The following is a 26,112-nucleotide window of genomic DNA, read 5'->3' as shown; positions in this document are numbered from 1 at the left end:
ACTACCTTTCTCTCATCTGGGCTGTGTATGCCAAGTTGAGTAGCTTACTTATTTAGAGTCTAAGGTTAGTTCATTATAATCGACTGTGATTGAGCGACAGGTAGCAAGGATTGCAGAGTTTCAGTGCAGAGAATGCATTATTGTTTCAGCTACATTGGTCATTTTACACAAGGCCCGATGTTATGATTCGATCCGTATTCATCGACTTGTATCACAGCCCACTTCTAGACTTTACAAGACACCGCTTACGCGGATGACGTGGCCGGACAAACGAACCTCCGGATGTGTAGGGTATCGACTTACCCCTATGGTCGAATTTGAGACAGCCAGTGGGACTCGAACCTACGATCTCTCATCTCGAGAGCAGCAGCATAACCCGTTGAGCTACGGTGGTTGTCGGGCATGCTTGACAAAGTCCCGTACAGATTTTTGTTTAGTTGCAGAGCGTAAGCTAACAATGTACCTGCTTCTCCCATATTTGGGGACAGTCAGCGGGAATCGAACCCGCGATCACCCTTCTCGGATGCAGCGGCGTAACCGTTAGGCTACGGTTACTGTACTGCTAATGTGGAAGTGCCAAATACAAGCCTTCGAGGCAATACAGGTAGGTGCACAAACGAGTGGCCTTTGCAATAAACCCCCGCTCGGTTCTGGAGGTCAGCCAGTGGGAATCGAACCTACGATCTTTCCTTTGCCAACACATGTTACCATTGAACTACAGTGGTTGTCATGCCGCAGGTGACCAACCAAAAAGTGCGTATGGTCATCATCGCCCGTTCCTTTGTTTTAGGTGCAAGAGAAAGAGAGATCAGGTTCATTTGCGTCTGTGCCATCGATGTGCTTTAACGATGGTGATGTGTTACGTTCAAGTATCCGGTTTCATCACCATTATCTATTCCTCTACCATATCTATCATCGCTATCTTTGCACATCATCGCAATCTTGTAATGCTCTGATCCAATGAAATCATTAATAAACTGATACTGAATCTTTTCTCCTCCATGCTATCCTGAATTGCTGAGCATCGAGCCGGAAAGTCGCGGACGCCATTTTCACGTTCAAGTCTTCGGTCTGACATGGCCGGGGATCGAATCAGCGACCTAGATGCGTGTTTTGATTTCAAAGACTACGGTAATTCAAGTTGTTTCGACATCTTCCTATCTTTTCATTGTATCGCAGTATTGTGGTGTTTTGAAATGATACAACTTATTAAACTCATACTGATTTGGATCATCTTTATGCCAATTAGTAGATTGTCTGATCGGTGAACTAGCGTTCTCACGGTGCTTAAGAGGCATCATAAATGTTCAAATCCGGTTCTGGTTTAAAGAGGCAGTCAAACTGTAGACAAGAAAACTATTCTGTAGAAGTACCAAGCAAAAAGTAATAGTACATTTAAAAGCATGAGAGCGTATTTATGACTGCTTACTTAAGCTGTCTAGTAAAACCAGTCAATTCTACTTATACTTGTTACTTTAAGTGAGATTCGAATAATTATTTTTTACCAAAACTGACAGTTTTGTCGAGCATTTGAACCAGGGATATTATAACCGTTGTTCTTTGAGCGCTGTATCGTACATACAACGCCTTTATAAATAAATAGCTTACACTGAGCTCACTTTTAGCCGATGTCACAGACTCATCAATGGTGACTGATGTGAAAAAATAGCAAAGTAGCTTAAATCCATTTTTTTTTCAAATTCATAGAAAATCAAGTTCTTGTAAAATTTTCATTTTTTCGGCTATATCTTGGCGATGTTCATGTTTGTCGCATGGTTTCAAAGTCAACCATGGCCAAGATATGGTCGCCTGCAATGACATGGTTTTAACTAGAGCCAGAACGTAATAATATCGAGTTGATATCAAGCGTTGAAAGAATTATCGGTATTTGCCATTAGATATAAAATAATATTGGCCATTTTTGTGACGTTACGGCATGTTAGTTGGAAGTCAGATTACTATAATCAGGATCAGGACCGCTTAACTGGAAATACTGATCAGTAGTCATCGGTACTCAAGTACAAGTAGAAGTAGCGTCATAAATTTCTGATCCAGTACAAGTAACAGTTTCCTAGTTAAAAAAATCAAGTATTGCAGGCTTATAGTTTACCTAAAAACTGTGAAGTAGAAGTGGTTTCAAATCATAACCAGTTGAGTAACTAGTGCATGTTGGTAAAACCCACTTATGTGCTACATTGTTTTTGATGACCTCTGATTATAGTTGTCCAAATGCTGCCTTTCTAGTTTATTTCACGTCCAATCTTAAAAATTGCTGTAAAGCTGCTACAATAAATGTTCCAAAGTTTTGGAAATGCGCATTAAGCTAGATACCAGATCTTTTGAATATCTGCCGAATATATCGGGGTTAACGGTGAATCCGATATCGGGCAGGCTCCAGTTTTAACCATGCTTGAATCTCGGGTGTACTCCGTACATTCGGGTTGTTTTTTAAGGAACTTTTTTGTGTTGCATTCTACTGTAAATTGTTCTGTCGGTTAAAAAACTCTGCACACAAAATTTGGCTCAATTCCAACCTTTAGAAGCTAAGCTATTAGAATTTTTTGAATTTAATAAAAATATTATTGTTTCAAACTTCAGTGGAGGTGTCATGAAATTGTTAACTTTTTAAAAAAAAACCTGCATAGCAAATCTGGGTCAATTCCAACCGGCAGAAGACAAGCTACATTGGAGCAGAATTTTTTCAATTCGAAATAATATGCCCTGCGAGGACGCCCAAATGCCCTCTTTCCAGCAATTCGTCCTCCTTTATAGCTTTGACAGACAGGCAATTGTACTGGCACAACGAAAAACCGCCATAAATAACGTGAAATGTGAACATTTGAGCAGTTATTGGGAGTGGAGTCGGAAAAATGACCATATTTTTAGTCAACACAAACGGTGTTTCCTGTAAAGATTTTCCAAATATCCTGTTTTCTTATTTGTTATTATGAATTTTGTGTAATGTAAAAACTGTCCTCTTTCCCCGACCTCGAAATATGGTGACCCTTATTTTAAGCTTCTTAGGGATTGTATCATATAGCCAGGAAAATTTGAAAAAAAAATAGTTATTTTTGAACAACCCTTCATTCGACGAAAACTGTTGGAATAAAAATCAATATTACAAGCCACCAATGCATGATAACGTCTTGATCAGCCAATAAAGTTTCAACAGAAACGTTTCAATATAAGTACATCAGTTTGCGAGTATGCCAATGAATTTTATAATGTTCTCAACGCTTGACTTTGGTAGGAATCTCGTGTTCCTCCAGGTATCGTTCTATATCCGTTTTGTGCATCTCATTGCGAATCGGTCCCTCCCATCGTTGCCAGCCTCTGAATCCCATATTTCTCTCAATTTCCTTCACCGACGCGATAAGCTGAATTATTCTTCGTTGTTGGCTCTCAAATTCCAGAGCGTATATGTCCTTGTAATAACTTACACTGGGATCCTCCATGACATATTTTGCCAAAAATCGAGTGATAGGATGGGCAAAATGTTCATAGAACTCAGGCTGGTAGACTTCTGGGTCATAATCGTACAATTCAGCCTCTCCGACTATGCATGACGTATAAAATATGATCGCAGCTGCCGGGATGGCACCGACCAAGAAATACATGAATGCAATCTTTCTAAACCTTTGGTATTTGTACGACGATGAGAAGACGTACATCACTTTTTTGCTGCCATGTCTAACTGGAGTGTGCGTGACAATTGAAGAAATCTTTGCTGGATTCCGTCTAGATATGGGCAGAAGCGCCCTGGTCAACTTTGAAAGAAGCATCGCTGGTGCTTATTGGATGTATTGCAATAATGATTGAAGTACAGTATGAAAAAAAGTAAATATATAATTACATTACGTTAGAGCTGGGTTACTTTCAAGACTACTTTTAGCCAAGGTTCAGTTACGGTACAGAAGTTTGAAATTTGCTTAGGTTTGTAATAACTATCATGAAATAATTTACAGTCATACAAGAGAGAGAGAGAGAGAGATCAGATTTATTTTCGCCGGCACCATCGAGATGCTTTGACGATGGAGATGCGATACGACCTTTAAGCAAGGTCGTCTAGTCTGCACCACCGTATTTTTCTCCTCCACGCTACCCATGGATGCTGAGCGCCTAGCTGGATAGCCGCGGATACCAGTTTTAGAGTCTTTGGTCTGACCCGGACGGGGATTGAACCCACGACCTACCGATCGAGAAGCTGGACGCATAACCATTACACTATCTCGCTCGGCAATGTAACACTGTAGCATATAACTATATACAAAATCCAGTATATCGGTATTAGCAAAAGCAATAAGCAAAATATTGTTCTCTTGGTCACAGCTAACGGGAGAATTGACATTTTTGGTAGACCTACTCTGTTTTAGCAAATCAACGATAACGGATTTTGTTTAAACACCGATACTCTGAAAAAGTTTGAGAAAAATCAAATTTAAAATGTTTCTTACAGCTGATGAGCTTCTGAGGTACAGAACTTCAATTGAGTAGCATATTCATATTGTTCATACGTTCTATCCAATCCTCCACTAGTTGCTGACAATTACCCCTGACCAGTGTGAGTTCGAAATATTCAGGTTCATTTCAATATGAATATTCTATCCAATAGTAACATCTGTAAGATATTAATAGTAAAATCAAAATGCTACATTTTTACGTCGATAATCAAATTCCATACCCAACTAAATAGATCTGGATCCTAAATCTGAACATATTTCAACACAAGCGGTTTCTAATGAAAATTTAAATATTCAATTTTTCACACCACCACTGAAATTTCTTATCCAATTATCCATTAATCAAAGGTGGCGACTAACAGAGTACTCCTACTTTTTTGCAGTAGCCTACCAAACTGTGGTCAGTCATTTTGATTTCTCATTCGACATATTTTGAACGAAAACTACCTACTTTACACACTTCAATTGTGATCAGTAGAAAGATATGTTTAAATAGATTTGCATTATAGTTGATTTGCATTTGTATCTCTCTATTCTACTTTCATTTTTTCATTGCTTATATTTTTACTGGATTCTCGTACATATGACAGTGCCAAATAAAGACAATTCAAACTCTTTGAACTACGGTATAGGCTCTCCCTCTATACTTTGTGTAATTTCAGGCATTTAGCTTTCTACTTTAGTACGGTATACTTCTACTCTGTAATTATAGTTTTAGCATCGTTACCTCGCGAGCTACTCGTGATTAAGTATTAATTTATAGAATGCTTGTGAAATTTGCAAATCACTATCATACGCTGCGATCAGTGCGATAGGCTAAAATGATAAATTATAAACGGCTAATTGAATAGTATATTCATATCAGCCCGAATATTTTCGGCTGACACTCGTCAGGGTTAATCATCGTCACCAGCATGAAATTTCGAATAAGAGAGAGTTATGTACAATTTTTAGATGGTACACGAAATAGTAGATTGAACTAATCTCTTATTCGAAATTTCATTGGTGACGTCGTATTTTTTGATACGATTGTGATTGTTGATATACAATGTTCTTTCCAATTCTCTACTAGTTACTGACGAGTGACGAATACCCCTGCCGAGCTCTTTAAACGACTAATTGCAGTCTGCCGTACGACCGTACGTAAGCAATCTAAGCTAACATATATTTCGGCCTCAGTATCACTGTATCTCCATCATTCTGCTGTACTAATGACGCTGATTGCATTCGTGATCACGATCATTGCAATTTTATCGCTCTGAATCGGTATAAATAACAAAAAGACAGCTACGAAACGTGAATCTATTATGTTATTGACGAAGTCCACCCCAGTTTACGCACCGGCCCAACATGAATTGACCGTCACGGTTGATGAAATACCGCAGTCCATTGATTGTTGATATTGCTTAGGAGTTACTAGTTAGCACGCTCTCGAATATTATCTTCGATTACTCAATGGACTGGATTGGCCTGAGCCTGCTTTCTGTACAAATTATCAGCCTATTGCAATACGTAACGCAACGCGTTTCGTGTACTATGCACGTCTTTCCACACGTCCTGCAATGTGAAACAGTATCGACAGCACTGAGCTATATAAACGGACACATCCACATTCAATTAGATATACGAGCAATTTCTACTATATGATTACCAGACATCCCAAAAGTATATCGAACTACGACCCGAAATATCGATTTCGCCTTCCGTCACATCCAATCTCTTCCTTGTGGCTTTTCCTTTTAAGCAGGGTTACCATACCGTTACTTGAACGCGGATTTCCTATTTCTCAGTCCAATTCCCCCGTATATTTAACCAAAATTTAGAGATCATAATCATTAGTTTATTAGCAACTTTCATCAGTTCAATACACCACAAAATGCGATACAATGAAAAGATGGGAAGATGTCGAAGCGACTGGGAGTAGTCTATGGAATCAGACACCCACCTTGGCCTAGCTAGGCGACGTAGAGATGAGGCATGCACGCTGAATGAAAAGTAAAGAAGTTAGTATAGAAAAAATAACGAGACAAGAAATGTGGCAGCATATGTCATGGAAAGCGAGATCGATAGGTCAGTCGTGGTCCGGTAATCTTGAGGATGGACTAGTATTCATTTAGTAGTAATTGCTTGTATCTCAACCTGAATGTGGACACTGGACAATGGACATCCATGCTTGTCGACTGTCGGCGGGATACTGTTCCACACATCAGGTCGGTCCGGCATATTTGATAGAGCGATGGTCTTTTCGGTCGATCATATGGTATTTGAACGACGTGGACGCGCGTGTGTTGAACTTGTGCGCTTTTGATTCCGAGGTGAAGAAGTCATTGAAATATTTTGTAATATTGAAAATTTTTCATAAGATAGGACATTCAGGCGTCCTCCGAGGGCACTTTCAAAAAAGTAAAAAAAGGGGACAAATCGTATTAAAAGAGGACGTAACCTACTTGTATTTTATCTTCTTTTGCTCTTCATTCAGTGTGTACTTGTGCATTGTACAAGTGCAATGTACTGTACATGTCTTCTCTTTACATCACCTAGGTCAGGCCCAGGTGATCGAGAGTCTGATTTCGAATACTACTCAAAGTCGATTCGACGTATTCCTATCTTTCATGGTATCGCAATCTTGCAGTGTTTTGAAATGCATTACATTTCATTTAGTGTGGATGCCTCTTCTTTACTTCGCCTGGGCTAACGTGGGTGTCTGATCTAAAAGGCTTTCGACACCTTCCTATCTTTTCATTGTATCGCAGTCTTGTGATGTTTTGAAATGATGAAAATATTCATAAACTGAATGATTGATAGCCCATCAAATGCTAGCTACGATAATACAACAACAAATCTTGGTGCCATAAGCATGGAATACACGAGGAAGCTAGTTTTTATTTTTCCCTCTTTTTCCGTATTTTAGAGCTGCTGTTTGCTGTATGTAGAGGTCAATGACCGCAAGTTCCGCTCTCAGCTGTTTCAGCGTTTTGGGAATCTAGATTCGGGAATTCTCGCTCTACCGTCTCCCTGCAGAAATGAAAGTAATATGCGCTGGTTTATGGAAGACCGGGACCAAAAGTTTGGCAGAATCCCTCCGCATCCTAGGATACAAAGTATTCGATTACGACGACCAGTTATTCGAACTCGGCGAGCTTTGGGATAAGTTTCATAACGGCACAGTCACAGACGAGGAAATTCACTCAAGTCTGAAAGATATCGATGTGCTAGTCGACGGTCCAGTTGTCGCATTTTGGGAAGAAATTCACAAAGTTTTTCCCGACGCAAAGATTATATTGACCATCAGGGACGAGGACTCTTGGTACAAAAGTTACCAAAAAATGCACGAGATAATCTCATTAAAAGTATGGTTGAAATTTGTGCTAGCTATGTTATTGCCTTCAGGATATCACTTTACAAGAAGACTAGCAACCCTTGCTAGATTCTGCTTTGGCATTGAAGGACCTTTTTCACTCAAACCTTCGAATAATCCAAGACTATATAAGCTGAAATATCGAAAACACAACAGTTATGTTATGCATAAAAGTCCAGAAGAAAAGCTTCTGGTTCATCATCTTGCAGATGGGTGGGATTCTCTATGCGAGTTTCTGGGTCACTCTATTCCAGATGTGCCATACCCATTTCTAAACAAATCCGGGACCCTACCAATACACGTTGGGCGTCGTAACCAGCATTTTGAAACGCTAATGCGACAAGCTGAGATATTATGGTACATTTTCATGGTATTGTTGGCGATAGCAGCTTATTGGATTGTTACTGGTGTCACATCTGCGCTTTTCTAGAGCATGGCCTACTTTGAGTTAAATTAACAATCATCAGTTCACTATGTGCATTGTATACACAATTTCCTCTCGTTTCATATCAGAATCTTATGTTTTCAATGAATAAACTTATCATAAATAAACTGAACCCAAGTCCACCCTGGTGACTCGCAACCCAGTTAGTATACACAAGTGCTCAAAGTATTCAGAATTGGTATTCAAGTAGGAGTAAATATACCGGAAAATAGGGCCAGAAACTGTGGAGAGCGAGGAAAATGAGTATATTATGAATGTGGGGCATTCAATATCACCCAACGGTGTTAAAAATGTGGGTTGATTTGAGCTTGTAACTGTGAACAGTATGACTAGGACGCGAACCTGTGCTCACTGACTTGGACTGCACTCGGTGGTGAGTTGAAAATGACTCGAGTATAAAGTGTAAAATTGAGATGCCCATAGTTTTTCTAGTTTTTGTATCGGATTTAGTCATCTTCACGAGTGATATCGTCATAAAAACCGAGCTATAACTAACAACATTACATGTGCTTGCTGTAACGGTAGTCCTTACTAGTTGCTGACATCTGTCTTGCAAAAACAGCACCCCCAAAAAAGCAGAATTACAATGCTACTGACAACTTCGCAGCAAGCTGCTGACACACGAAAAGCTTGAAATAATGAGTTTTTTCGTGACAGTGTCATTACAAAGATTCGGCACAATGCAACGATCCAGTATTTGAAGGTAAAAAGAAATTCGGATTGTCGCAGGCAAATTCAGACGTACGCCGGCAGGTTAGACACAGTACAACATTTCCAAGTAAGAAAAAGTGACTATTCAAGACCTAGTTTAGCCACAAGAACCGAAAAAAGTCAAGTATACTTACAACTACTAAGCTTACAACAAAAAATATTTCCATGACAGTACACAGGTACAATAGTAATGGAACAGTATGTCAATGTAAAAGGAATTTCATAAATATGCAGGCAAATTCAAATTTACGTGGGCAAGTTAGACACAGCACAATCAAACGGTGATCCAAAACCGAGCCACAAATACTGCTGATCGTGAAGTGACAAACAACTTCTAAATAACTCAAATCCCCTGAAATCGGACACCAAACAACCTAACTGGCTCGAGAACGGGACAAATGTAAAAATTACAGGTAAAAACTTCCGATTCCTATTGTTAGGTCATGACACAATAATCAGAGCTTCGTTCATTCAACACAACATGTCATTGTGTTGCAGTTGATTGCGGTGCAACAATGACAATCCAAGCATCAACAATTGATAATAAACTCATAATATAAGCTCCATAGTCGATTTTTGAGAAAATTGTGTCCACCTTGAAGAAAAGAGTCGTACAAAAAGTATAGCGGTAAAAGTGAAATCGCTCACTAAAGTAAAATAGCTTCGACAGTTAGCAGCGTTGCTGCGGACATCAAGAAGCAATTTGCAAGATTGGCAGAAAAAAGAAATCAAAAAGTAGGCTATTTCCAAGATTGGCAAGAAAATGAATTCATAAAAGACCTTTCAAGATTGGCACAAAAATGAAATCAAAAAGTACTTTTCAAGATTGGCAGAAATATGAAGCAGAAAAACTGCTTCATGGCAGTGTTGGGATGACTCGACTCGAGTCAGATTCGAGTCAACTTTTTCGTATGACTTGACTTGACTCGAGTCACTCTGCAAAAATGACTTGACTTGACTTGACTCGGCGCTTCAGAAATGTGGAATGACTCGTGACTCGGAGAAAAAATTTACGAGTCAATTTCAAGTCATCAATAAGTAAATGATGTCGACTAAATCACTGTATCATGCGTATGTTGGGATAATTCGCGATACGCCATGACACGAGAGAAACCAGTCTTTCACTTATTGTACGTTCCATTTCCACTGGTCCTCCATGGTTACATCACAAATAAATTGGCCGCAAACGAAATGCTCAGAGCTTACGTTGCCGTGGCAGTAGTAGATTAATCTAATAGCTATATTTGTTTCTTAAATGGCGCAGTGCTAACTTTTACCAACCCTCTTGTATGACGTTAATCGAATGAATATAGTTGATCCGTTTACATTCTCACGAATGTGTAGATGGGTAGTGTATTGTACCATATCAATTTGTTTAAACTTCTCGAGGCTTCGTATTCGGCCCTCTATTTTGGCTGATAAGAACAGACTGGAGCATGTCACTATACAGTTACTCACGTATTTCATTAGTGCCGCCTTTTTGCTTGTATGTTTAACCTTATATTCGTTATTTGGTGCAAGATAAAGGTTAATTAATCTGTTTTTCACACAGCTGGCAAAATGTTATGATTTTCAATCATCACTTATACTTGGAAAATTCAATTTGACTTGAATGGTGACTTGACTCGTGGCTTGACTTGACTTGACTCGACTTGACTCGAGTCACCTCCAAAAATCGATTGACTTGACTTGACTCGAGTCACCTTCAAAAATCGATTGACTTGACTTGACTCGAGTCAAAATCTGCAATGACTCGAGATGACTCGTGACTCGAAGGTAGTGACTTGATCCCAACACTGCTTCATGGATGAGGCTTGACGAGAAAGCGGCTTCTATTGTGTGTCACTTGAAAATTGAATAAAATTCCTGTTTAGAAAGAACACATTTCATGTAATTTCAAATCAGAGTCCTTATAAGCATGACAATAGCAAACGCTTGTAGACAGAGTTAGGCTAGTTTTGCGCGATACAGTTCTGCAGCATTTTCAGGAAAACCGAAATTAGATCGAGATTAGAGCATGGAAACATTTCACAAATCAGTTAAGAATTAGGTTAATCGAATTTCACTCTAATTAGTGTAACAGACTAGAATTATCAAATCTATGTTTCAAAACAGCTGTTGTTTCCTATGCGAGATTCGCATGTGTCTAATCAGACCCCTGTTCGCCGTGTACCCTTTTCCGCAAATCCTGCACTGATGCTTCTCACCGACTCGTTTCGAGTCAGCATGGTCGCTGCTGTCGCAGTCGCTATCTTCCTCCGGATCCCACTCCTCCTTGTCGGAGGATTCAGAAGATCCGTGGACGTCCTCTTGGTGAGTGTACAGCTCGTCTGCGTTTCTGCATTTGATTCCGCACGTTTTGCAAACATGTCTCGCGTTACCAGGACGTTTCGCTCTTTGCTTCAACTTCATATTCGGAAGATCCAGCTTTATCAAGACACTATTCGAATTCTTTTCCGAGCCACAATCCGACCGCGAATCCAACCTTTAAAAAGAGACACATTTTATTGCTTAGTCAACGGGGACAGTAACTAATTGAGCATGTGAAAAAATACATAATGTATAATAATATTATAGACTCTTGGGACTTGGGAGTACAGAACTTCAATATACAGTTCAAAATGTATTCATATTGATATATAAAGATCTCGGAGGTACAGAATTTCACTATACAAGCTCTAATTTGTGATTGTAACCATGTCACAAGTCAATTTGACTCGAGTCAACTATCGAGTCACGTTCAACTCACTTCTGTGAAACTTTTGGGTGATATCGAATACCTCGCATTCATAATATACTTGAAGACCTTCTTGGAGGTACAGTACTTCAGTAGGCTATACAATTGTATAGTATATTCATATTGAAATGAAGCCCGAATAATATCGGCTGACACTCGTCAGGGGTAATCGTCAGCAACTAGCAGAGAATAAGAAAGAACATCGTATATCAACAATCGTATCACAAAATATGACGTCACCAGCATGAAAGTTCGATGACGATTACCCCTGACGAGTGTCAGCCGAAAATATTCGGATTTCATTTCAATATGAATATACTATTCATAATATACTCATTCATTTTAATCGTGTTCATTCAGACAAGTAAAATACAGTTTCTGTGCCCATTTCTCAATATCAGTATATACGAAAACTGGAATAAGTCATATAGAATGTATCGAGTCCAATCACTTGGTCACAAGTCAATACACACGGTGACCAGAGTCAACAAAAATCCACGACTCTAGTACTCAAGTCGAGTGCATTTTTTATGGCTTACCTACGACTTTCTTGGATCTTTGTAGGAGCAATGTCTTCCAAAGACTTGATTCCAACGTCAGTGTCGCCGGCAACAGACCTCGTTACTCTGGGTCGCGTCAAATCTCGATTTCGACCATGTCTGTTTTTCTTATGGTCCATCCTATCTACACGTTTCGCAAAGGGAGTACCGCATAATTCACAAACGTGCTTTCCGAGCTCTTTGTGCGTCACAAAATGATCCCGCAATTCCGATCTCAGCAGGAAAACATCTCCGCACTCTATGCAAGCGCGAACTCTTTTTGCCGCATGCGTTTTCATGTGATTCCTCAAGTATTTGTTGTTAAACAGAGTCTCGCCACAAATGTCACAAGCGGATTCGTGTAGTTCTCTGTTATGAAGGAGAAAGGGAACTCGACACTGGTACGTAATTTTACAAATCTTACATGTAACGTCTTTCCGATGTCGCACAAACCTGAGCCTCTTCAAAAACGCCTCCCCGCATTCAGAACAACTAAACTCCATCTCGGATTCGTTTCGTTTTACACCCTTACTAGCACACCCACTTCTTTTAGCCGTAGATGTCGACTTAGCGTCAGGGACTTTGTGCACAATACTATGCTCGCGTAGACTTCGTTCTGACGTGAAGCTTCTGCCACAGAAACGGCACACGTAACGTTTACATGCCGTGTGTACCCACCGATGAGACGTAAGCAGAGTATTGTTTTTGAAAGTTCTTCCGCACCAGTCGCACTCAAACGGCAAATCATCGAAGCTATCATTCTCGCTTGCAGACATCTCAGATGTACTCTGATCTAGTCCATTTGCGTCTGTACTGTAACCTTCCCCATGAATTTGAGAGCAATTTGACACATTTTCAATCGAAGTCATAGTTTTACGAACAGACAAGTTGATGTCATCATTCGAAGATACTTTTGCATTTGTAAAATCTTCGATAGATTGTGAACACGCATCAGCGGAGCTGCGCTGTGGATTGAGATCTTTTTGCGGCTGTGTGTTTGAGTTATTTGCAGAAACAACTGGTTCATTCAAGCGTATTTTCGAAGTACTTTCTCGATCATGTGAACAATTCGCATTCTTTTGTATGTTTGAGATATCTGCAGAAACAAACGGATCGTTCAAATGAAGCGGATACTGGTAACTAGATTCCGCAATCTCTACAGGTTGAATTTTATCACAACCCGCTTTCTTACGAATAACCCATGGATTCTGCGCTTCCATGTTATGTTGAGTTGCGGACGTTTTAACCCGATTTTTAGATGTATGTGAAGATACTGGGGTTCGATATGACTTGAAGACATTAATTAAGAATTCCGAATCACTGTTTTTGCTTTTCAAAAAATTCCTACTCTTTGAAGTAAAATTCATTGTTTCTGGATGATCATTACTAACGTTAGCGTCTGGTGTCACAGGACACGGATGCCCGACTAAACTCGATTTGATAGCAGTCCTCATTCTTTCGTAAAAATTTTCTCCCGTATATCCTGACAGTTCAGATCCTCCAGCGTGGTGCCCATTTGGAACCGATGGCGTGACACTTTGGTCACGATTTGACAAAGTATTTGTTTCTAAGCAGACGGTATCAGACTCAGCGGAAGTAATCTCACATTTTGAGTTGTTATCTTGAGAATTTTGCACTTCTTCTGCACTTTGAACATCACTAACAGGCTCTGGTACAACCACAGTGTCACGATCATTTTCAACTACAAAGCTATGGTGACATGCGTCTGTTTGGTCGGATTTCACCGAGTTTGAGTGTGTAGTGTCATCTGAAGACTTTCTAATACTCACAACATTTGAATCGGATAACAAGATGTTAGCAGACAATTTTTCTTTGCTAGCATTGGGTGATACACAGTCAACAACTTTAGAAAATGCAGGCTTTTTAGCTATTTTTGTATCCCCGTTTGAATATCGATCGTCATCCTGCAAATCACCTGACACCAGCACTTTTTTCGAAACCTCCGCGGCCAGAGATTCAAATAATCCGACTTTTTTTACTGATTCTTCGCGGCTTGCATTGTCTTTTGACTTCTTCTTCTTCAAACAATCATTCGGCTTTGCGTTTGAATCGGACTTTTTGCTTTTCTTTTTCATTTGCTTCAATTTTGAAGAACAGTTTTCAGTCGGAACAACGGCATTTGAAACAGCAGATGGGATGTCAGGTGATTGTTTTGTTGAATGTACAGATTTTTCTCTGATTTTTTGTTGTTTAAAGTGTCCAGCTTTTGACGATTTGGGGCATTGCAAAGACACTTGGGAGACTGATTTTCTTTTATTCTTGGGTTTTGACGCGATAGGTCTGCTTCCAGCTGAGACGGTCTGATTTTCAACATCCTTAATCTCTTCTTCTCCAAGATGGATGAAAGAATGTGCATTATAGTCATCCGCGTTCGGAAATACCTTCGAACACACATCACAGACGACCACTTTACGAGGTCTGCCTCTGCGATAATTTCTGTTGGTAGATTTCAAGACTTTTCTTAGAGTACTGGAAACTTTTTGAGTAGGGAGTGTAATATCTTCGTCAAGACTTGTGTCGCTGTAACGCCTCGGTCTCGCATATTTCTTAGTACGAACGACCTTTCCAGAGCGTAACATTCTCAAACTTTCAACTGATCCAATAGTGATGCAAGCACTAATAATATGATAGCATCTACAAAAAGTGAAATCAGTGTCAGGTTAACTAATGATCAGACAAGGGTTGTAATGACTCGAGTCACAGATTTTTGGTGACTCCGGCCATTGCACATGACTGGGCTCAAGTCATGTGACTCGAGACTTGGATGGCCAAGACCGACATTTCATTTCAATATCGGAGAATAGTTAAGTTTCCACACTATTGGTATTCCGTCTATTAGGACTGGTACTTGAAAATGCGACCACAAACCTATGAATGCGAAGAATTTGATATCACGAAGGACGGTTGTAAAAAGTAGGTTTTACAAGACTTCAAATCGAAAATGAACATTCAACATAACAACTCTGACTTGACTCCGTGGTTAACTGAAAATAACTCGACCAGAGGTTCAAGTCAAAACTATAAAATTCAAATTGACTTGTGACCTGTTTTTTTACAACTCTGCGTGGGTAATAATATCGAATACCTTGCATTCCTACGCTCATTTTTATAATTCTTCTCAACATGACCAGAATTTGGATGTGCAAGTACTGATAGACGAAATACCAATAATGTGGAACTTTACTATTCTCGAAGTTACTAAGTAAAGCCTGTCCGACTCTCGAGTCAATATACACGAGTCGAGTCATTTTCAGTATTTTCAAAATTGACTCGAGTCAGCAAAAAATTTCGAGTCGAGTCATGACTCCAGACATTACAACCTCGGATTATTACCGTATATAAATTAGGAAGCATAGAAACATTGCATATGTTACTGTACATTACCGACATTTGGCTCTAACCAGACTAATAGTCTCGGGTCCTCTATAATATTTGTCAAAGTCTTGTATCATACCACTTACCACCCATTTAACCTTAATCAAAATACCTATCTCATCTGAACCAAGTGTATACACATAACAGCGGAATACAAAACAAAAACTCTTTATATGTAGCTGCACACGACTACAGGGTTGGTTCGATTATATTCGAAATAAGGTTAGTTTTGTTTGAAATACGGTCAGTCTCATGTTTGAAATAAGGTCAGTCGCTATAATCACTACAAGGTCAGTCGCAGCATGGGTATCAACATATCCAAAGCACGATGTCCCAGTGGTAACGCAGTCCGAACACACCCCAGACATCCCGTTTAAATACGTCCCAGAAACGATTTCCAAGTGGAAATGCATTCCAAACACCATGTCCGAATGGCAACACAGGCCAAACACACCTCAGGCACACGATGTCCGAACAATTTCCAAGAAGATTGTGACTATTCAAGACTTAGTTTTGCCACAGAATTGAAAATGGTCAAGTATAAAATCACAACCTCTCAAGTAGTACAAAGAAGTAAGACCAATTCATGTACTCTGAAAAGTAGAAGTACCTCGTTACTGAACATGCGATCGCTAGGGCTAGGCATAAATATTCGAATCTGAAATTCAGGGATATCTAGATATAAATAGTTCTAGGTATCCCAGCTGAAATTATACGCTCGTTGCGGTGAAGAGTTACGGTAATATATCATCGAGAATTATAGTTTATATACTATCATCCACTGTGAGAGGCCGTACACTTCAATTGGATGTATCGCGACCATACAAAACATGAAATGAAATATCTGTGAAACTGTGATCATCCCACAGCTTGTCAGAAAGTGGCATGGTCGATAAAACAACTGGCATTATATTGTTTGCTATGAACCGCTGGTCTATAAGATATTGTAACACTATGCTTCCATGCCTACAGCCTCCTCCGGACGGACGCTGTTAACGACGGCTAAACACTGCCGACACTCGCACAAAAAAACCTCACTTCAAAGAATATTTCCGTGACATCGTCCGTACACAAACATCTCTGCAATAGCAATGAAACAGTATGTAAATGTAAAAGCAATTTCAGAAATATGCAGGCAAATTCAAATTCAAGTGGGCAAGTTAAACACGGCACTATCAAACAGTGATCAACATCAATCCACAACCGAGCCACAAATATTGCTGATCGCGAAGTGAATTCGGACACTCAACAACCTTAATGCTTGAGAACAGGTCAGAGGTAATAAAACTTCCGTTAATTTGGATATGGTTCGCAACTCCTATTGTCAGGTCATGACAAAATAATCAGAGCTTCCTTTATTCAACAAAAGATGCAATGGCGTTACGAGTGATAACGGCGAAACAATAACAATCCAAGAATGAACAATCGACAATGAACTCATAACAAAAGCTTTATAGTTGCTTTTAAAGAAAATTGTGTCATCTTTTAGAACAGAATCGCACAAAAAGTTCGGCGGAAAAAGCGAAATTGTACACAAGTAACAAAGCCTCATTGACAGTTTGGCAGCTAGCAGCGTTGGCGCGCATATCAAAAAGTACTTAGAAAGATTGGCAGAAAAAGGAATTCAAAGAGCAGGCTATTTGCAAGATTGGCCGGAAAATGAAATCATAAAGTACCGTAATTTTCCATGCATAATGCACAAAATTTTACCGATTTTTTGCACTAAAATAGGGGGGTGCGTATCATACATGGAAGCAAGCCTTGAAAAAAAATCCCTCGATCAAAAACTTGAAATCACACCTTTCTTCATGTTTGTTTAAATTGCGCATCACCTCTAGCCATTAAGGCCCCCGTAATTCGTATTATAGAGTGTGACGCGCTGCCAAATAGAGAAGCGTGTTGCCAATTAACGAAAAGCGTGTTTCTGATCAACGAGAGTGGTCTGCAAAGCACGCGATCTCTTGCTGAGTTGGTTTTGCAGTTTGTACGCGAGCGAAATCGGGTCGTTCATTCCTACAAGTGTGCACGGCAATCCTTGTTGATTCATCGCGTCAACGACAGGCCGTAACAATCGCATACACTAGAGGCCATGTGCGCAAGATACAATCGCTTGCGTAATCAGTCGCGTCTCCAACAGGACTGGTGCGCCCGACATAACCGTTGGTCTGAGCAATCGCATCTGTAATTGTAATAGGCCTCGTGCGCAAGATGTCGCGTGTCGCTAGCCTGAACTATCGCGTCGCCGACCTCACATGCTTTGGCTACTATCTATTCTCGTTTAGAGACAATGCCGTTAATTTTATTATGATTAGCGATGATTATGTCATGATTGTTCGACAGTGACATCACAAAACAGAACAACATCGAATACTAAACCGCAACTATTCATGTACTCATGGACTGCGAATGCAGGGTGCGTACTATACATGGGTACAGGATTTTTCCCAGAATATACACATCATTTTAAGGGTGCGTATTATACATGGGGCCGCACTACATTCGGAAAATTACGGTAGGCTACTTTTCAAGATCGGCAGAATCAAGATTGGCAGAAAAATAAAATCAAAACGTACTTTTTTCAAGACTGGCAGAAAAATGACGCAAAACTGCTTCACGGATGAGGTTTAAAGAAAAAGCGGCTTCCGTATGTGTCACTCGGAAATTGAATAAAATTCCTATTCAGAAAAAACTCAGTTCGTGTCATATCAAGATATTTCTCATAAGCATGACCAGAACAAATGGCTGTACGTCAAGCTTGGTTCGTTTTGCGCTATACAGTGCTCCTGCAGCATTTTCAGTATAACCGAAAATTAGGTAAGATTAGAGCATAGAAACATTACACAAATTAGATCAGGATAAGATTACTTGCATTTCACTCTACTTAGTCTAATGGACAACTAGAATTATCTAGTCCATGTTACCAAAAACCAGTTGTTGCCAATGCGAGGTTCGCATATGTCTCATCAGACTATCCTTCCGAGTATACTCTTTTCCGCATATCCTACACTCATGCTTCTTACTGACTTGGTTTGAGTCAGCATTACTGACTCGTTTCGAGTTGGCCTTACAGACTCGTTTCGCGTCAGCATCACCGACTCGTTTTGAGTCAGCCTTACTGACTCGTTTCGCGTCAGCATTACTGACTCGTTTTGAGTCAGCCTTACAGACTCGTTTCGCGTCAGCATCACCGACTCGTTTTGAGTCAGCCTTACTGACTCGTTTCGCGTCAGCATTACTGACTCGTTTTGAGTCAGCCTTACAGACTCGTCTCGCGTCAGCATTACCGACTCGTTTTGAGTCAGCCTTGCTGACTCGTTTCGAGTCAGCAGGGTCTCTGCTGTCCCAGTCGCTACCCTGCTCCGGATTCCACTCCTCCTTGTCAGAGGATTCAGAAGATCCGTGGACATCCTCTTGGTGAGTGTACAGCTCGTCTGCGTTTTTGCATTTGATTCCGCCCGTTTCGCAAACATGTCTCGCGTTACTAGGACGTTCCTCTCTTTGCTTTACCTTAATATTAGGAGGATCCGGCTTTTTCAAGATACTATTCGAATTCTTTTCCGAGCCACAATCCGACAGCGAATCCAACCTTTGAAAAGAGAAACATTTTATCGCTTAGTCAACGGGTAGAGTAACTAATCAAGTATGTGAAATATATATAATGTATAATAATATTATTGATTCTGGAGAGTACAAAATTTCAATGCAAAAGTGAAGATAAATTCATAATAGTCATATATAAAGAGCCTCTTGGAGGTACAGAACTTCAATAGGGAGAGGAGGCCAAGACGAGACACGGGGCAAGATGAGACATGCAATTTTTTCATAGAACGATTTTCTGACGGACAGATTCCTTCAGCTATGTTGTTCCCATAATGTCATTCTATAGTCCTACCATATTAACAAGGCAAACAGATTTGAGGTTGGGCAGAAAATTGCCAAAAACTATACTTTCATAGCCTATGTCAGTTATGTGAATTTGTGTTTGTAAGGGCATACCTATCATAGTACACTTCATATTAGAAAACAACACTGGAGCAGGTAGAGCGCAATATTAGCAGTGTAATCATGCACTTATCTCTGAAAAGTAACAGACAGAAAATTTTTTATTGACGTTTATACAATATTTGAGGTGTTGGGGTAAGATGAGACAAAGTCATGGGGGTAAGTTGAGACATGGGTATCGGAGGGCATCTCCATTAAAAGCCCCCTCATATTCAAAATTTACTGTTCAAGGCACACATAATAGATCAGTTATCTAGTAGTGGACCGGATGTGACATTACAAGACGAAATAATAACGAAACTCTTATTGTTGCTGGATTCGTGGATAATTGGTTTTCGACGTCATTTAAATTTGTATATGATGAACAAATTCTTTTTAAAAGTGAATTATTTCATGATTATATTATTTTATTCACGATGTTGCTGGTTGATTCATCATTTGGGACGAATTCGTGGTGTAATGAGCAAGAATTGCTTGGTGACTCATCTTACTCTCACCTAGGGGTAAGTTGACACATTTGAGAAAGGATTTTTGAGGGCCGAAAAATCCGTAAGCATGTTGTTCAATATAACTCAAGACATGATCATAAATAGTGCAAATCACAGGCTTTCCATTGGTACCATGATTAATCCTCAGAAGGCATTACTCTTTGAGTGGCGTTGAAATATCAGAAAAGTGTCTCATCTCATTCCGGATTGTAACTAAGTCACAAGTCAATTTGACTTTGACTCGCCACCGAGTCAAGTCAGGGAGGAACTAGTTTAGTTCGAGTCATAGTTTTTACTGATCAATATCGAGTTCAAGTCATGTTCAACTCACTTCAGTGGAACTCAGGGGTGACGTTGAAGGCCAAAGATCTATAATATACCCATTATCTTCACTTTAAACATGTTTATCCAAACAGGTAAAATACAGTTTTGGGCCTATTTTCAAATATCGGTCCTGATATACGAGAACTTGAATAAGTCATACAGAATGTGTCGAGTCATATCAAATTGGTCGAGTCACACGTAATGACTCGAGTCAATGAAAAACCGCGACTTGAGTCCGACTCAAGTCGAGTGATTACAAACCAGCTCTGATTATGGCTTACCCATGACTTTCCGGGATCTTTGTAGGAGCAATGTCTTGCAAAGAATTTATTCCAATGTCAGTGTCGCTGGCAATAGATCTCGTTACTCTTGGTTGCGTCAAATGTCGATTTAGAAGATGTCTGTTTCTCCTATGGTCCCTGTAATCCGCTCGTGTCACAAAGGGAAAACCGCATAATTCACAAACGTGCTTTCCGAGGCCTTCGTGCGCCGCAAAATGATCCAGCAATCCCGATCTCAGCGGGAAAACATCTCCACATTCTATGCAAACGTTAACTTTCTCTGCCGCGTGCGTTTTTATGTGATTCGTCAAGAATTTGTCGTTGAATATAGTCTCGCCACAGACGTAACAAGCGGTTTCATGTAGTTCTCTGTTATGAAGGAGGTAGGAAGCTTGACAGTGGTACGTTATTTCACAAATTCTGCAAGTTCCGACCGTCCGATGTAGCAAAAGCTTGATGTTCTTCGAAAATTTCTCCCCGCATTCAGAACAGCTAAACTCCCTAACAGACCTCGAACGTTTACGAATCGATTTCACAGTTTTGTTCCGTATTACAACCTTAGCAGCATGTCTACTACTTTTAGACGTAGATGTCGCCTTAGCGTCCGAGTCTTTGTGTACAATACTATGCTTACGCAGACTTTGTTTCGACGTGAAACTCCTGCCACAGAAACGACACACGTAACGCTTACACGCCGTGTGTACCGACCAATGAGACGTAAGTAGAGTGTTGTTTTTGAAAGTTCTCCCGCACCAATCACACTCGAACGGCAAATCATCAAAGCTATCATTCTCGCTTGTACACATCTCAGAAGTACTCTGCTCTAATCTACTTGCATCAGTACTGTAAACTTCACCATGAATTTGAGAGCAGCTTGACACATTCTCGATCGCAGTCATAGTTTTACGAACAGACAAGTTGATGTCATCATTCGAAGATACTTTTGCACTTGTAAAATCTTTGAGAGATTGTGAACACGCGTCAGCGGAGCTTAGTTGTCGATTGAGATCTTTTTGCGGCTGTGTGTTTGAGTTATTTGCAGAAACAACTGGTTCATTCAAGTGTATTTCCGAACTACATTCTCGATCATGTTGACAATTCGTATTCTTTTGCACGTTTGAGATATTTGCAGAAACAACCTGTTCGTTCGAATGGAGCGGATACCGGTAATTAGTTTCCGCAATCTCTACGGGTTGAATTTTATCACGACTCGCTTTCTCACGAATAACCCACTGATTCGGTGCTTCCGTGTTCTGTTTATTTGCGGACGTTACAACCCGATTTTCAGATGTACGTGAAGATACCGGGGTTTGACATGATGTAAAGACGTTAGTCATGAATTTGGAATCACTGTTTTTGCTCTTCAAAAAATTTCTACTCTTTGAAGTAAAATTCATTGTTTCTGGACGATCATTTGACACGGTGCTTGCTTCAACTACAGTATCAGACTCAGCGGAAGTAATCTCGCAGTTCGAGTGGTCATCGTGAGAATTACGCGCTTCTTCTGAACTTTGAACATCACAAATAGGCTCTGATACAATCACAGCCTCACAATCATTTTCAACTACAAAGCTATGTCGACCTGCGTCTGTTTGGTTGGATTTTACCAAGTGCGTAGCGTGAACTGAAGATTCTCTAATACTCAAAACATTTGAATCAGATAACGAGATGTTCACAGACGATTTTTCTCTGTCAGCATTGGGTGATACACAGTCGAGAACTGTAGAAAAAGTAGGCTTTTTAGCTAGTTTTGTCTTGTCTAAATTTCCATCGCTATCCTGCAAATCACCTGACACCAACTCTTTTTCTGAAATCTCCCCAGCCAGAGATTCAAATAATCCGAATTCTTTGACCCATTTTTCGCGACTTGCATTGTCTTTGGACTTCTTTTTCTTTAAATATTCGTTCGGCTTTGCGTTGGAATCAGACTTTTTGCGTTTCTTTTTCGGTTGCTTCAATTTTGAAGGAAAATTTTCCGTCTCTACGACAGTATGAGAAACAGAAGATGAGATATCAGATGATTGTTCTGTTGAATAAACAGGTTTTTCACTGGCTTCTTGTTGTTTCAAGTAGCCCGATTTTGATGGTTTGGGACATTGTATGGTTAGTTCAGAGACGGGCTTCGCGTTTGAATGATCAGACTTTTTGCGTTTCTTTTTCATTCGCTTCAATTTTGAGGAACAGTTTTCAGTCGGAACAACGGTATTTGATACAGCAGATGCGATGTCAGCTGCTTGTTCTGTTGAATGTACAGATTTTTCTCCGAGTTTTTGTTGCTTAAAGTGGCCGGCTTTTGATGATTTGGGACATTGTATGGTTAGTTCAGAGATGGGCTTCGCGTTTGAACGATCAGACTTTTTGCGTTTCTTTTTCATACGCTTCAATTTTGAGGAACAGTTTTCAGTCGGAACAACGGTATTTGATACAGCAGATGCGATGTCAGCTGATTGTTCTGTTGAATGTACAGATTTTTCTCCGAGTTTTTGTTGCTTAAAGTGCCCCGCTTTTGATGATTTGGGGCATTCTAAAGACACTCGGGAGACTGATTTTTTTTCATTCCTGGGTTTCGACGTGATAGTGGGCATGCTCCCAACTGAGACGGCGTGATTTTCAACATTTTCAACCTCTTCTTCTCCAAGATGTATGAAAGAATGTGCATTATAGTCGTCTGCGTTCGGAAATACCTTCGAACACACATCACAGATGACCACTTTACGAGGTCTGCCTCTACCTCTGCGGTAATTTCTGTTCGTAGACTTCAAGACTTTTCTTGGAGTACGGGAAACTTTTGGAGTAGGGAGTATAATATCTTCGTCAAGACTCGCGTCGCTGTCACGCCTCGGTCTCACATATTTCTTGGTACGAACGACCTTTCCAGAGCGTAACATTCTCAAACTTTGAACTGATCCAATAGTGATGCAAGCACCAATTTATGTGATTAGAAACTGCAAAAAGTGAAGACATCGTTGGGTTAACTAATGATCCCACCAGGTTGTAACGACTTGAGTCATGACTCCCACGATTTTTTGGTGACTCGACTAGTACTCGGGTCATTGAACAAGACTTGAACCCAGTCAACTGCAGCAAGCTTAAGCCTCGTTTCGCACCAACAGTTCTCCTGTAGCATTTTCAGGTTTCAGGTTCAGTCAATCTTACTTTTAGATTCAACTAGAGTCAAGTCGACTTATTTTAAATTCATTCAAGTCCGAGTTCAAGTCATTGTGTTCGCCGTTTATTTTCAAGTCGGATGCTCAACCCGTTTTTTACAACTTTGCGTGCTGGGTACGAATACCTTGAATTCCTATGCTAATTTTTATGATTCTTATCAATTTCCGACCTTAATTTAGATGTACAAGTACTGATAGACAAAATACCAAAAATTCTGAGGTTAAGAAGTCATTGAAATATTCGGGGCAATGACCGCAGTAGAACTGATACATAAACTTGGCGATTTCTAGTTTCTGCATTTTCTTATTATACATATTCCGCATACTTATTATGCAGAAGCATAGTGATACAGCTGATACTTGAGTCAGTGATAAAGCTGTATATCCACATGGCCATCCGAGTCTCGAGTCAATATTATACACAAATCCAGTTGGGTTAAGGGTCAGTTTCAGAATTTTTGAAATTGACTCGAGACATTACAACTCTGGATTATTTTTAAATTCAAATTAGAGCATAGAAACATCATTGCCAGCTATCCGACAGTCGTCGAGCATGTCCGCATTCAAGTCAAAATACACGCAATTTCTACTAAATAAATATATATATATATATAGTCAGTCATCAGGATTACCGGACCACGACCTAACATCGACCTCGCCTTCAGCCACATGCCACCTCATTTTGTCGCTTGCGTCTTATATTCTCTGCATTACTTTTCATTCAGTTGTCATGCTTCTTCTTTACTTCTCCTAGGCCAAGGTGGGTGTTTCGACACCTTCCTCTTCCTATCTTTTCATTGTATCGCATTGTATCGCCTCGAAATCGCAATTGCTGACAGTAAATTCAAAAAATAACCTAACCGTTAATATCGCTGGTCAGCCCGTTTCCAACACAGATAATGCCAAATATCTCGGGGTTTTACTGGACTCGAACATGTCCTGGAAGAGTCATATTCAGTCCCTAGAAACTAAATTATCACCGAAGTGCGGCCTGTTCTACAGCCTTAGGCGCTTCATGCCAGCATGGGTTCTTCTGATACTCTTTAAATCCTTAATCCAATCGAAGTTACACTATGGCATCCTCTGTTGGGGGGCTGCCAGTAAAACTGCACTCAAGCCACTGCAAAAACTACAATATAAAGTACTCCGAATCATAGCTAGGGCCCCAAAGGGGCCTGGCTGCCCATCCAACAAGTCGGTGCTGAAGAGATTCGGCGTCCTAAACATAGAAGATATGCGGAAACTAGAAATCGCCAAGTTTATGTATCAGTTCCACTGCGGTCGTTGCCCCGAATATTTCAATGACTTCTTTACCTCGGAATCAAAAGCGCACAAGTACAACACACGCGCGTCCACGTCGTCCAAATATCATATGATCGACCGAAAAGATCATCGCTCTATCAAATATGCCGGACCTGATGTGTGGAACAGTATCCCGCCGGCCATCCGACAGTCGACGAGCATGTCCACATTCAAGTCGAAATACAAGCAATTACTACTAAATAAATACAGTCCATCCTCAAGATTACCGGACCACGACTGACCTATCGATCTCGCTTCCCATGACATGCCGCCCTATTTATTGTCGCTTTCTTTTTCTATACTATCTTCTTTACTTTCATTCAGTCTTCAGTGTGCATGCCTCCTCTTTACATCGCCTAGGCCAAGGTGGGTGTCAGATTCCATAGACTGCTCCTTGTCGCTTCGACACCTTCCTGTCTTTTCATTGTATCGCATTTTTTGTGGTGTATTGAACTGATAAAATTGCTAATAAACCAATGATGATGATTGTGGCGTGTTGAAATGATGAAAATATTGATAAAACTGACTGTCTCTATATATTAGTCATTTACCATCCATTCAACCTTCATTAAAATACCGATCTCATCCGAACCAAGCGTATAATCGTAACTTAGAAAATAAATAACTGATATAACTATATCATACGAAACGCCGGGAAACGGAAACTCTGACATGGAGTCACGCACGATGGAAAACGAAATAAACAAAAGCCGAAACCCGCGGCAACTTCTGACATTCTGCGAAATATGCTTGGTGCACTTGACTGCAATACCATGAATGATAGGAAGATGCCGAAACGACTAGTAGTCTTAAGATCAGACACCAACCTGGGCCTAGGCGATGTAAAGGGGAGGCATGCACACTGAATGAAAGTAAAAGAAGATAATATAAAGTGGCAAGCG

The 26,112-nt window shown here is 40.2% G+C and overlaps 5 protein-coding genes and 1 long non-coding RNA gene across 6 annotated transcripts in view; 3 read left to right on the top strand and 3 right to left on the bottom strand.

Annotated features, from left to right (window-relative positions):
• LOC145454808 (solute carrier family 15 member 2-like) overlaps positions 1-26,112 on the top strand; it is a 383,011-nt gene that overhangs the window by 30,147 nt on the left and 326,752 nt on the right. The gene's annotated exons all lie outside the window — the stretch shown is intronic.
• On the top strand, positions 4-1,230 carry LOC145453843 (uncharacterized). Its single transcript, XR_013919938.1, has 2 exons — positions 4-604; positions 791-1,230. It is a non-coding gene; the product is annotated as an uncharacterized LOC145453843 (long non-coding RNA).
• On the bottom strand, positions 3,231-3,782 carry LOC145454221 (NADH dehydrogenase [ubiquinone] 1 beta subcomplex subunit 5, mitochondrial-like). The gene has a single exon (XM_080332226.1). It carries the CDS (start codon positions 3,780-3,782, stop codon positions 3,231-3,233), a length of 552 nt encoding a protein of 183 aa, XP_080188352.1.
• LOC145454220 (uncharacterized) lies at positions 7,484-9,493 on the top strand. Its single transcript, XM_080332225.1, has 3 exons — positions 7,484-7,810; positions 8,921-9,016; positions 9,473-9,493. Exons 1-3 carry the CDS (start codon positions 7,484-7,486, stop codon positions 9,491-9,493), a joined length of 444 nt encoding a protein of 147 aa, XP_080188351.1.
• LOC145453572 (uncharacterized) lies at positions 8,894-14,857 on the bottom strand. The gene is made up of 2 exons (XM_080331533.1): positions 12,251-14,857; positions 8,894-11,459 (listed from the first exon to the last, which is right to left on the bottom strand). The coding sequence occupies exons 1-2, from the start codon at positions 14,848-14,850 to the stop codon at positions 11,081-11,083; spliced, it is 2,979 nt and encodes a 992-aa protein (XP_080187659.1). The 5' UTR covers positions 14,851-14,857; the 3' UTR covers positions 8,894-11,080.
• On the bottom strand, positions 14,905-24,670 carry LOC145453571 (uncharacterized). Its single transcript, XM_080331532.1, has 2 exons — positions 20,742-24,670; positions 14,905-19,232 (listed from the first exon to the last, which is right to left on the bottom strand). Exons 1-2 carry the CDS (start codon positions 23,627-23,629, stop codon positions 18,554-18,556), a joined length of 3,567 nt encoding a protein of 1,188 aa, XP_080187658.1. The 5' UTR covers positions 23,630-24,670; the 3' UTR covers positions 14,905-18,553.

Source organism: Botryllus schlosseri, chromosome 13 (genome assembly GCF_051294905.1).
Source record: "Botryllus schlosseri isolate E-star chromosome 13, Bs_hap1, whole genome shotgun sequence".
NCBI lineage: Eukaryota > Metazoa > Chordata > Ascidiacea > Stolidobranchia > Styelidae > Botryllus > Botryllus schlosseri.
The sequence above is the reverse complement of the archived record's forward strand: the minus strand, read 5'-3'. Positions and strand labels throughout refer to the sequence as shown.

Bases quoted from the DNA above. Each gene is read 5' to 3' on its own strand.
- LOC145453572 (XM_080331533.1), bottom strand. From the start codon at position 14,850: ATGTTACGCTCTGGAAAGGTCGTTCGTACTAAGAAATATGCGAGACCG. The intron at 11,460-12,250 runs GTAAGCCATAAA...CTCTTTTTAAAG, and splicing joins AAGATCCAAGAAAGTCGTAG to GTTGGATTCGCGGTCGGATT.
- LOC145454220 (XM_080332225.1), top strand. From the start codon at position 7,484: ATGAAAGTAATATGCGCTGGTTTATGGAAGACCGGGACCAAAAGTTTG. The intron at 7,811-8,920 runs GTATGGTTGAAA...TTTTCGTGACAG, and splicing joins ACGAGATAATCTCATTAAAA to TGTCATTACAAAGATTCGGC. The intron at 9,017-9,472 runs GTTAGACACAGT...ATTGTGTTGCAG, and splicing joins ATTCAGACGTACGCCGGCAG to TTGATTGCGGTGCAACAATG.
- LOC145453571 (XM_080331532.1), bottom strand. From the start codon at position 23,629: ATGTTACGCTCTGGAAAGGTCGTTCGTACCAAGAAATATGTGAGACCG. The intron at 19,233-20,741 runs GTAAGCCATAAT...CTCTTTTCAAAG, and splicing joins AAGATCCCGGAAAGTCATGG to GTTGGATTCGCTGTCGGATT.
- LOC145454221 (XM_080332226.1), bottom strand. From the start codon at position 3,782: ATGCTTCTTTCAAAGTTGACCAGGGCGCTTCTGCCCATATCTAGACGG.